A 13,116-nucleotide genomic window follows, 5' to 3' on the forward strand; every position below is an offset into this window, starting at 1 on the left:
TAACAATTGTGTAAGTGAACGTGCTCCGATAAGGTGCTAACCATCTCATGATTCCCCATGCAAGTGGGTGGTCAGGTCACCATAAATGCGATTTGCATACTTGCGGTTACATGCTGACTCGCATGGAGCATACAAGGGAATCTTGACTGTGTGCTTTGTAGACCAGCGCCATTCAGCAGTCTTCAGTCATGGAGTGACTGCACAATTTTCTTCTTTAACTAGACAACCCCTTTAAGTATCCTGTAGTATTAGGTCTATAAAATACCCGTGTCTCCATTAGCTATGTCCGTCTTTCATTCGCACGGTTCTATCTAATTAAGGTGTGTTTGTTTGTTTTTTTAGTACTGTCCCAATAACAACCTTTTTCTTGTCTTAGACACTCATTGTAGCGTGGATCAGAGCCAATCTGAGTGTTTTTATTTCTCGGGAACTTTGGGATGAGCTGCTGAGCGTTCTGTCCTCCCTCACCGACTGGGAAGAGCTCATCAGTGAGTGGTCCAAGATCATGGACTCCCTCACCGCGGTGCTAGCACGGACCGTGTATGGACTGGACATGACCAGCTTACCCTTAGATAAACTGAGTGAGCAGAAGGAGAAGAAACAGAGGGGAAAGGGTAAGTCATGTAGGATGGACCATAGAAAATTATTACCGCCAAAGTCAGGACCTTTTCACTACATTTTTTATTTTAAACTATGAAACTCACTATAAAGGGGATGAAACCATGATTAAGATTGCAGAGATTTGGCCTCCTGAAGTTTAGGGCTCCTAATATGCTAATTTCCCCTTATACAATGAGCTGAAAACAGACTCTTCTCTTGGGCATTTGTGTTCTCTATGACGCTGCCCAATCATAAAAAACAGTGTCAATGAGGTGAAATAGAAAGCCAGTGCCCACAGAGAGTGTCAAAGAAGGCATTTTTAGTGTGATTTGGTAAGACTTGATGACGCTAAGAACTCCTCACTCTCGTCACTTAGTGAAAATACTGCACTGAGAGGAGGAGCGCTATCGTGTAGGAGCACTACAGCCTTGAAGATCATGGCCGCAGCTGGACCTACTGCAGGTATCTGGGAGTAAGGAGATTGATGGTATTCCCCCATTACCTGTAGCAGGTCCAATATGCTCATCACGGCTCTGGCGATGCCACATTGCAGCTTTTCTCCTCTCCTGGAGCAGTAGTCACAGGTGGGAAGTTCTCAACATGGTTAAGTGAGATACATCAAATCTCACCAGGTCACCCTGAGAGTGCTTGTTCTGACCTCTGCAGGCATTTGCTTTTTTATTTCCTTGTGTCATGCTGCCTTTTTATATTTGGGCAGCATCTTAGAGGTGGAAAAGTGCATTTTCCCAGAAAATAAAATGTTACCGTTGAGACGAGCTTTGGACTGTAAATGGAGCAGTTGAACCTATGGCCAGGGTACCTGGTATAATGTAACTATATTATTAATTTGAGATGTTTCAATTTTTTGTATTTTGGATGGGGGATGAACAACACCTTTAAACTTCAAGATGTAAATATCTCATTGATATATTAGTGTTCGCCTATACAGCTGACAAAATAGTGACACCTAATGGCTATTTAGCAAAATTCAATTTTATGGTGAATGATCGTATCAGCATGGCCTACAAGTCTCCTTACACCGACTTGGCAATCTCCACAAGGAGATACTTTATCCTTAGACTTCCCTGTCAGAGCTTCTCACCCAGCTAAGCAAGCTATAATAATAATGTTTATTGCTATACCACCAACATATTCCCCAGTACTTTACATTGCACATACAATAAAGACAAAGCAGAGTAAACACATAGTTTTAACAGATACCTCGAGAAGTGGGTCCTGCTCACAAGATTACAATTGAATCTGTTCACCTGCTTTGCGCTGCTAAGCACGTGTTTGCAAATGAAGTTTTTGGTTTGATGGCTTAGGCCGGGGTCACACTTCCGAGTTCATTGCGAGAAACTCTCTCATCAATACCCGGCCCTGCCCCCGGCACTCAGGACTGGAGTTTGCGGTTGCATGTATTTCTATTCATCACGTTTCGGTCCTGAGTGCCGGTGGCAGTGCTGGGACTTGATGCGAGAGACTCGCACAAGTTTTTCGCTTTGAACTCACAAGTGTGACCCCGGCCTTATCCTAAATCGTGACGAAGCCCTTTAAAGGTCGATAGTGAGTTTTAGGATTGCTACTTCCAGTAGGAAGCACTAGACCTCCTATCTTCGTCCTGTCTGAAGAGACTATTTGCACACACAGATGATTAGAATATTGTATTTTAGCTCATTTCTAAAAGGTCAGGAGTTCTGTGCTTCTTGCATTAGGTTACTCCAACAAGACCTTTTCATGGTCTTCCGTATACTTGTCGTAGGTTGCTTCGCTGATCCTCAGAAGGGGGCTGCCGTTGGCAGGTCTTTCTCTTTGAGTTGGAGAAATCATCCCGATGCTCATGAGCCAATGAGATTCCGCAGTGCTACTACCTCAGGGGCTCCCGGTGTGGAGAAGGCGAGGAACATGGTGCGGCAAAAAGCCACAGGTAATTATTAAAAAGTTATTAGATGTAAATTGGATGCGCCTTATTTGTGTACTCTCTTATTTTTTTATTGTACTTTTTTTTTCGTTGCCTTTTCTGGCAATTTTTCAAAATAGCTTAGTAAACGGGATAGTGCCATGTGGGGTCAGACAGACTCACAATCATTTACACCAGAAATTTTCATACATTGTAGTGCAAATATATTCCATTGATATTTTGGTACACACAAAAGAGATAGATATCGCCTTTGGTGGAGTGATTTCCCAACATTCCTCCATCTCCGATCTGCCGTGCTTGGCTTCTGTACCACTGCAGACAATCATTGACCACCCTCTCACACACACACACACACACACACACACACACACACACACACACACACACACACACACACACACACACACACACACACACACACACACTCCATCTTTCCTATCGTTGCTTAGTGGTCAGATTTTCATATGCCTTCATCTTCCATGGTTTTGTTTGACTTTACACCTCAAAACATCACCCTGAAGACTCCACTATGAAGACAAGCACTTAATCCCTCATTGTTTCCTAACGAGTTCACGTTTGGTCTCCTCGGTTCTGGTACTGAACTCTTATAGAGTTCCTATGTTGGATGTTACAGTTTTGGATCTCTTGGGTGATGGTCATTATTTGACGCTTTTTCTTATTCCCTCTACTCTTCTCTAAAGCCAAGAGAAGTCAGTCAATCAGCAACTGTGTTCATCTCTATGAGGCTTTGCCAGCTGCTAAAAGCGTCCCACATCTCCTCCACACTGTGAGCTCTCTCTTACCTGGTATCTCTTATGCTTCTTGCTCTCAGAAACTTTCAGGTACTGTATCTATCTCTCCGTTCTTCATTTTCCCTGCTCTGCCGTGTTAGGTTTTCCATATTCTTTTACTTTCCAGTCTAACGTTATCTTTCCTTCTCTCCAATCTGGACTGATTTAGATGCTTGCAGCTCCTTGTTTTCTCGTTGTCTTCATTAAAGTCTTCTATAATTTACTACTCGAATTAGTAATAAACTATATGAAATTATTATGGAATATTAATAACAGATATATGCAATTTCTAATGTAAAGTTTTAAAGGGTTTGGTTGTCAGCTTGACAAAAACGATAATCCTGGATCTAGGTTTGATTAATGTACACGGTGGTGTTTGCTTCAGATCCGATGTTATTTCTTACTGTGAGGGCATATAATAACATGGAGGTGACAGGCATCCAGTAATAACATCTGCCGGCCCTTGCACCAGTATTTGGTGTCTGCAGGGGCTCCCAGCAGTGATCAGGGGGGCTCCTGTACAAGCAGGATGAAGGCACAGTTTACAGGTTTGGAGGGAATAACGGTGACATTTAAAGCAATCGGTTCAGCAGTGAGGATGATTTTACCATTGAAGCTAGAGATATCACTGTGTAGGTCCTAGCACAAGAATAGAAATTGAAATGAAACCAGGTCCAAATTGGCTTTAGAGTGTGGAGGTGGACACTCACCATAGTCCAAGTGCATCCACGTGCCCCCAATGCTCTTCCAGGATCTTTGCATGAGGCTATAAAGCTTGATTAGATTTCTCAGTGCTGACATTTCGTATTATTACAAAGTAGTTCTCAATTTTATTGTTGTACAAAGACCTATACAGCCACTTCACTAGTTTGTCGTCAAGTCGTCATGACATAATGTCTTTTAAACAATATTCATAATATACAATACTATTTAAGTTTACCTTTTTTTGTTTTGTTTTTAAAATACTCATTAGAAGTGGATGAAATGCATCAGCCACAGGAAGCCGGCTATGAATCTGGAGGGGTTGGCTGTCAGGAGCCCCCGGAGCTTACCCGCTGTAGCAGTACCTCTGATATAGCCGAGCAGTCATGTCCTGACTCCCTACAAGGTGAGCTGTCAGCCATCCTGCATCGCTACTTTGGATGGTCCACATTGACTTTTCAACCCCCAGAGCAGGCAGTTCTCCTCTAATGAAAATGTTATTCAGTATCTGAACGCTTTTGTTACTGCTATGTGGTTAGCACTGTGGTCTTGTAGCACTGGGTCCAAAGTTAGAAACCAACCAAAGAATCGCCAACACGGAGTTTAGTTTTCTTTGCAGTGTTTGCATTCTGATACTTTTATACAGCATTGCATATATTATTAATAAAGTTATTGGATTAAGGTGCACATCTAACTTCTCACCCTCTGAGACTTGTCTGACTGTGTATATACTAATTCCTTTATATTACAGAGCAAACAAACGATAACACTAATGAATGTTCACTGGACTCCGTCACTGCACAAGACCAAGAAGCCACCGATGGACTGGTGAAGGATGCTGATCGGCCAATGGTAAATGCTTCTGCGCAAGGCTCGATTGTAGGCTTCTCCATATACAGTAACACTCCTTTGATGTTAACATTACCATATAGTCCAGAAATTCTGGACGGTATATACGGTATATATAATATAAAAAAAACCTCCCTCTCACCTTTGTTGTCCTTTCTCATTCTCGGGTCCTCTACCAGAGGCCTGGGAGTTTGAGGGTTCTGCGCAGGATCTTAGCTGTTCCCAGCTCTGCACTTTTCTGGACAGAGAGCTCAGATGTTGCTCCTGGGATCTGTTGTAGCCATTCTTCCAACTTAGGGGTCACTGCTCCAAGTGCTCCTATCACCACTGGAATCACTGTTGCCTTCACCTTCCACATCTTCTCTAGTTCTCCTCCGATGCCCTGGTATTTCTCTAGCTTCTCATATTCCTTCTTTCTGTTGTTGCTGTCACTTGGCACTGCCACATCTATTATCATTGCTGTTTTCTGATCCTTGTCCACTATCACAATGTCAGGTTGGTAACCAGACACCTGCTTATCCATCTGTATCTTGAAGTCCCATGGGATTTTAGCCCTTTCATTCTCCACCACTTTCTCTGGGGTCTCCCACTTGTACTTAGGGGGACTTAGCCCATATGCTGTGCAGATGTTCCTGTATACAGTCTGTGCTACTTGGTTGGGGCATTCGGTATGCGCTGTTTCCTGCTTGCATTTTGCATCCTGCCACTATGTGTTGGACGGTTTCTGAGGTTTCTTTGCATAGTCTGCACTAGGGTTGAGCGACCTTTACTTTTATAGGATCGGGTCGGGTTTCACGAAACCCAACTTTTTCAAAAGTCGGGTCGAGTGAAATCGGCCGATCCTATAAAAAAGTCGGGGTCGGCCGAAACTCGAAACCCAATGCAGTGCATTGGGTTTCCATGGTTCCCAGGGTCTGAAGGAGCGGAAACTCTCCTTCAGGCCCTGCGATCCATATTTTAGTGTAAAATAAAGAATTAAAATAAAAAATATCGCAATACTTACCCTCTGACGCGCCCTGGTACTAACCGGGAACCTCCCTTCCTTAGAATCAGCCTTCCAGGACCTTGCGGTGACGTCGCGGCTTGTGATTGGCCGCGCGGCCGCCCATGTGACCGCTCGCGCGACCTATTAGGTATATACTCACCCTCGGACGCGCCCTGCTTCTTTCCGGCAGCCTTCCTTCCTAAGAATCAGCCCTTCCAGGACCTTCGGTGACGTCGCGGCTTGTGATTGGTCGCGCGAGCGGTCACATGGGCGGCCGCGCGACCAATCACAAGCCGCGACGTCACCGCAAGGTCTTGGAAGGCTGATTCTAAGGAAGGAAGGTTTCCGGTTAGTACCAGGGCGCGTCAGAGGGTAAGTATGGCGATATTTTTTATTTTACACTTAAATCTGAATTCCGATACCAATTCCCGATATCTTAAACATATCGGGAATCGGTATCGGAATTCCGATTCTAGATTCAAAAGATCGCCGACTTCATGGCCGACCCCACACAGGGGTCGGGTCGGGTTTCATGAAACCCGACCTTGCCAAAAGTCGGCGACTTTTGAAAATTTTCGACCCGTTTCGCTCAACCCTAGTCTGCACCTTGGGTCTTGTCTTGTGTGGTAGATTCCTGCTTCTATGGATCTGGAACTTAGTTCTTGCGCTTCTGCCGCTATGATTAGTTCCACTGGTCAAAAGTTTGGTCACACCAGTTCATGCAATGGTTTTCCTTATTGTTCTTGTAAATTGTACTTTGTAGATTCAGACTGAAGGCAATAAAACCACCTAAGGGACACACATGCAAACAAAAAATAAAGAAATACAGGAGAAACAAACCATGATGTGTTAATCCCTAGATTTTTAAAAGTACCTCCTTTTCTGATGTCATTTTTACACCTCCTCATTCTCTCAAGCAGCTCCATTAGGTAGTCTTCTTGAGTGGCTTTCCAACAGTCTTTAAAGAGAGCTTCTCAGCATGCTTTTGTAATATAAAGACATGGATGTAATGGCGCTGATTAAATTGATACCTATGATGGCAGACAGTGTCTCATATGTGATGTGTACACAGGAGGCTCGGTGTCTCCTATGTGATGTCTTACATGGCTGTAATTCAGATTAAATTGATACTTTTGATGAAGAAATCCTCATTGTTTTTCTTCTTTAATCAACGTTTGAAGTTTTTTGCTATCCAGATTTCGGTGCACAGGGTCCGGGCTGTGCACTGGATCTCCTCATGCCTTTCTGTGATTCCCCAGCCCCTTTTCCTGCCTTCGGCCTTTGAATGAGAGGTCACCGCTGAGATTTCAAACAGAGGAGGCAGGTTATTCATGGCAGGAGAACACCCAGTGCACAGTTCGGCCCCTGTGCACAGAAATATAATTAGCAGAAAACTTTACATGGTGATTAAAGAAGAACAACAAAGCGAATTTCTTCACCAAAGGTATCAGTTTTGCCTGCATTACAGCCATGTCTTTACTTCACATTATAAAATTGTGCTGACAGGCAGTCTTCAAGAAGTTTCTAGAGATGCTGAGCACTTTTTGGCTGCTTAGCCTTCACTCTGTGGTCCCACACATCCCAAACCATCTCATTTGAGTTGAAGTTGGGTGATTGTGGAGGCAATGTCATCTGACACACCACCCCATCCCTCTCCTCATTGGTCACATAGCTCTTATATGGCCTCTAGGTGTGCTTTAGGTCGTTGTCCTGTTGCAACAAAAATGATGGTCCCTCTAAGTGCAACATTCGGGATGGCTTGTTGTTGCAGAATGCTGGGCTAGTCATGCAGGGTGTGTGCACCTCCAACAACAATGATGTTTTATACTTCATAATTCTGTTCTATTATTGCATTCTGTAAGAGAATGATATAGAGGATGAGGCTGCATCATATACATTACACCAAGACTCCTGCACTGTATACATCACATAGGCGACACTGAAACTGCTGTGTGTGCATACAGGATACACGGAGACTTTGCAGTTATCTCATTGGATATACTGAGTCTCCTGTATAAACCTCATATAGGATACCATGAGAATGTTGTATACGTCCTATAAGGCACACTGAGACTGCTGTATACATATTATAGGATACACGAAGACTGCTGTGTATATATATCACATAGGATATACTGAGACTGCTGTGCCAATCACATGGGATACACTGAGACTGCTGTGTAAATCACATAGGATACACTGAGACTGCTGTGTAAATCACATAGGATACACTGAGACTGCTGTGTAAATCACATAGGATACACTGAGACTGCTGTGTAAATCACATAGGATACACTGAGACTGCTGTGTAAATCACATAGGATACACTGAGACTGCTGTGTAAATCACATAGGATACACAGACTGCTGTGTAAATCACATAGGATACACTGAGACTGCTGTGTAAATCACATGGGATACACTGAGACTGCTGTGTAAATCACATAGGATACACTGAGACTGCTGTGTAAATCACATAGGATACACTGAGACTGCTGTATAAATCACATAGGATACACTGAGACTGCTGTATATACATTTCATGAGACACTGAAACCACTGTATATACATTACGTAGGATAAACAGAATGCTGTATATTCATCATGTAGGAGACACTGAGACTGCTATATATACATTGCATAGGAGATGCAGCGATTTTTTTTTTTACACTGAGACTGCTGTGTAAATCACTTGGGATACATTGAAACTGCTGTATATACATCACATGAGACTGAAACTACTGTATATACATCACATAGGATAAACAGAATGCTGTATATTCATCATGTAGGAGACACTGAGACTGCTGTGCAAATCACATGGGATACACTGAGACTGCTGTGTAAATCACAGGATACACTGAAACTGCTGTGTAAATCACATAGGATACACTGAGACTGCTGTGTAAGTCACATGGGATACACTGAGACTGTTGTGTAAGTCACATGGGATACACTGAGACTGCTGTGTAAATCACATGGGATACACTGAAACTGCTGTATATACATCACATGAGACACTGAAACTACTGTATATACATCACGTAGGATAAACAGAATGCTGTATATTCATCATGTAGGAGACACGGAGACTGCTATATATACATTGCATAGGAGATGCAGCGATTTTTTTTTTTTGATTTTTTTTATTTTTTTTAAATACATCAGGGAATAGTTGCTCAATGTTACTGAGCTATCCCTGGCAGCCATTTCATAGGAGCAAGAGCAATGGTGAGACTCTGGCAGCTGCACTATGTTGGAAAAAATACAGGATTGCTTGTCTATGGAATTAATATTCTCCTTTGAGGCAATAAAGGCAATTTGCTATGCAAAAAATCACAGCATAAAGTACAGAATAAAATGATTGCTTTGTTTTATGAGCTTGTCTCCTTTTTCGCAGATAATGATTCGGAGGAGCAGCAGTCCGGCAGAGTTGGAGTGGCACAGTGATTCTCTGCATTCAAATGGACGTCGTTCTGATCACGAGAGAGGTATTAACCAGATCTTATGTTCATTCTTTAGGATTTATGCTCTCGAGAAGGCTCCATAGGTGACATCTGTGATCAAGTTTTCAGTGATTTCCAAAATGTCATCAATAAAGAAGTCACTTTTTTGTGATTGATCGGCTATATCTATATAATAATGTAAGAAAAGGCCACTGATTTGCAGTTTTGTCTGCTCAATTATCTTTTGATTGGCAAAGTTCTTTCATTCTGGAAACCAGTGGTGGTCCAAGATCAAAGACCTCAGCCTTGTCCCATTCTCACATGTATATATCACAGAGCAAAATATAATTTCCAGTTAACCTCCAAAGGTAATGTTTCCTGTTACCTTGCATTGTGAAAAATGTTTAGTACTTGTCACCAATTTGTTAATGGAAAAAATGTACAACTCCTGGCAAAAATTATGGAATCACCGGCCTTGGAGGATGTTCATTCAGTTGTTTAATTTTGTAGAAAAAAGCAGATCAGACATGGCACAAAACTAAAGTCATTTCAAGTGTCAACTTTCTGGCTTTAAGAAACACTAAAAGAAATAAAGGACAAAAAATGTGGTAGTCAGTAATGGTTACTTTTTTTTAACCAAGCATAGGGAAAAATTATGGAATCACTCAATTCTGAGGAAAAAAATTATGGAATCACCCTGTAAATTTTCATGCCCAAAACTAACACCTGCATCAAATTAGATCTGCTCGTTACTCTGCATCTAAAAAGGAGTGATCACACCTTGGAGAGCTGTTACACCAAGTGGACTGACATGAATCTTGGCTCCAACACGAGAGATGTCAATTGAAACAAAGGAGAGGATTATCAAACTCTTAAAAGAGGGTAAATCATCACGCAATTTTGCAAAAGATGTTGGTTGTTCACAGTCAGCTGTGTCTAAAATCTGGAGCAAATACAAACAACATGGGAAGGTTGTTAAAAGTCAAACATTCTGGTAGACCAAGGAAGACATCAAAGCGTTAAGACCGGAAACTTAAAGCAGTATGTCTCCAAAACAGGAAATGCACAACAAAACAAATGAGGAACGAATGGGAGAAAACTGGAGTCAATGTATGTGACCGAACTGTAAGAAACCGCCTATAGGAAGTGGGATTTACATACAGAAAAGCTAAACGAAAGCCATCATTAACACCTAAACAGAAAAAAACAAGGTTACAATGGGCTAAGGAAAAGCAATCGTGGCCTGTGGATGACTGGATGAAAGTCAGATTTAGTGATGAATCGCAAATCTGCATTGGGCAAGGTGATGATGCTGGAACTTTTGTTTGGTGCCGTTCCAATGAGATTTATAAAGATGACTGCCTGAAGAGACCATGCAAATTTCCACAGTCATTGATGATATGGGACTGCATATCAGGTAAAGGCACTGGGGAGATGGCTGTCAATACATCTTCAATAGATGCACAAGTTTATGTTGTTATTTTGGACATTTTTCTTATCCCATCAATTGAAAGGATGTTTGGGGTTGATGAAATCATTTTTCAAGATGATATTGCATCCTGCTATAGAGCAAAAACTGTGAAAACATTCCTTGAAAAAAGACACATAAGGTCAATGTGATGGCCTGCAAATAGTCCGGATCTCAGTCCAATTGAAAATCTTTGGTGGAAGTTGAAGAAAATGGTCCATGACAAGGCTCCAACCTGCAAAGCTGATCTGGCAACAGCAATCAGAGAAAGTTGGAGCCAGATTGATGAAGAGTACTGTTGGACACTCATTAAATCCATGTCTCAGAGCCTGCAGGCTGTTATAAAAGCCAGAGGTGGTGCAACAAAATACTAGTGATGTTTTGGAGTGTTTTTTTTTGTTTTTCATGATTCCATAATTTTTTCCTCAGAATTGAGTGATTCCAGAATTTTTCCCCTATGTTTGGTTAAAAAAAGAGTAACCATTACTGACTACCACATTTTTTGTTCTTGATTTATTTTAGTATTTCTTAAAGCCAGAAAGTTGCCATTTGAAATTACTTTAGTTTTGTGCCATGTCTGTGATCTGCTTTTTTTCTACAAAATTAAACAACTAAATGAACATCCTCCAAGGCCGGTGATTCCATAATTTTTGCCAGGGGTTGTATTTCTATTAAGAGTAACAGAGGGATAATACAACAAAGAGGGTATAATTCATGGACTACTAAGATGGGCATCTGTTACTGTCATCTGAGCTCTCATAGTCCACTTCTTTCTAGTAACCAGAGTCCAGCAGAATTTACTTTTCAGTCTGGGCAGGCAATAAAGCTTCTATTTATTGAGTGTTACAAGCTAAGAAAAGCAGTGTATTTCCAAAGTTAATTACCTTTTTATGTAAGATAAAGGGTTTTCTCAGTAATGGAATTAGTTCCTAAAAGCCTCGTACCTCCGCACCAGTGACTGTTTGCAGAAGCCATTACCCAAGGGTGAACCTAACAGTGGCATGTGGGTACTGTGATACCTCCCGTGAGAGAATCAGTAGAAAAAATTTAGTGCACTGCAAATATACTGTTTGGGGTCTTGCGTAACCGTACCATGAATGGGGAATTGGGAAAACCTCTTTTTAAACTTAAAATTAATTTGCTTCCTTCTTGGATATAAGAGCCTAGCAGACGGGGTAGAACGGACGCCTTGTATCCTCATGCACAGGTGTCACCATAGAGTGGCTGCACCCGTGTGCTGCACTGTTGATATATAAGCATATACAAGGTGCCCAGATTGTTTTCTGAGGATCTGGTATACCAGAGTCCGCTATGCAATATATTTGCAGGATATTTTGTGCTCATTTTACTATGGAATTGCACTTAAAGGGAACCTGTTAGCACATTTTGACATATGAAAGTAATTGTATGGTTGCATTGGCGCTTGTCCTCAAATAAAAATTATATTTTTTGGGTAGCTCAGTTGTTCCAGTCATGAGAAATCTAGAGTTGAATCTACATGCAAATCCGGTTGGGCTTGTCCAGCACTCCAAAGTGCACTGACACGCCCCAGTGCACTTACAAGCTTATTTGCATATGACAATCCCACCAGATTTCTCATGACTGGCACATTGGATCTGTACACAAAACATGTCATTTATATTGGGGAACAAGCCACTATACAACCGTATCATTAGTTGAATATGTAGAAATGTGCTGACATCTTCCATTTTAAGGAGCTGAATTTTCCTTTGAGAATTGATGACTAATTGTAAACCTTACTGCAGGTGAAAGTGTCAGCAGTGATGTGATGAATGGCTACAGTCGGGAAACGGAGTATCTAATGCCATGGCAGAACTGTGAGGACGAGCCCGAGATCACAACACCGACTGATGTGAATATCGACCATGATGCCCGGCGGTGGCTGCAGCTCACACCCACCGATCCTGCCGCTCCTCTCACAGGTTTTTTTTTTTTTTTTTCCGCTCGAAAGGTCGTGTTTTATTACACAATTAGGCTATGTGCCCACGTTGCAGAAATGCTGCGGAAATGTCCGCAGTATTTCTGCAACTCCCTGCCGCAGGTAAAACGCATGTGGAATTCAAATGCGTTTTCCCGCAAAACACAAGCGTTTTTAGCTTGCAGAATGCTAGCGTTTTCCAAGCGATTTGAAGCATCGCTTGAAAAAGTGATTGACAGGTTGGTTACACTTGTCAAGCATAGTGCTTGACAAGTGCGACCAACTTTTTACTATTGATGCTGCCTTTGCAGCATCAATAGTAAAGGATAAAATGTTAAATAAATAAATAAAAAATAATATGGTTATTCTCACCTTCCGACGGCTCCCAATCTCCTCAGCGGCGCTCCTGGTACGTT

The 13,116-nt window shown here is 41.9% G+C and overlaps 1 protein-coding gene across 3 annotated transcripts in view; it reads left to right on the plus strand.

Moving 5' to 3' along the window:
* The window catches only part of RALGAPA2 (Ral GTPase activating protein catalytic subunit alpha 2), a 324,975-nt gene that overhangs the window by 92,747 nt on the left and 219,112 nt on the right, over nucleotides 1–13,116 (plus strand). For 2 of the 3 annotated variants that reach the window (XM_069768931.1, XM_069768929.1), the window contains exons 15-21: nucleotides 377–614; nucleotides 2,363–2,527; nucleotides 3,223–3,363; nucleotides 4,286–4,420; nucleotides 4,766–4,866; nucleotides 9,248–9,338; nucleotides 12,528–12,704. In XM_069768931.1, coding sequence (XP_069625032.1) covers nucleotides 377–614; nucleotides 2,363–2,527; nucleotides 3,223–3,363; nucleotides 4,286–4,420; nucleotides 4,766–4,866; nucleotides 9,248–9,338; nucleotides 12,528–12,704 — 1,048 coding nt within the window. The remainder of the gene's footprint in view (nucleotides 1–376; nucleotides 615–2,362; nucleotides 2,528–3,222; nucleotides 3,364–4,285; nucleotides 4,421–4,765; nucleotides 4,867–9,247; nucleotides 9,339–12,527; nucleotides 12,705–13,116) is intronic. The other variant, XM_069768930.1, reaches the window with a different exon arrangement.

Source organism: Ranitomeya imitator, chromosome 5 (assembly GCF_032444005.1).
Source record: "Ranitomeya imitator isolate aRanImi1 chromosome 5, aRanImi1.pri, whole genome shotgun sequence".
NCBI classification, from domain to species: domain Eukaryota; kingdom Metazoa; phylum Chordata; class Amphibia; order Anura; family Dendrobatidae; genus Ranitomeya; species Ranitomeya imitator.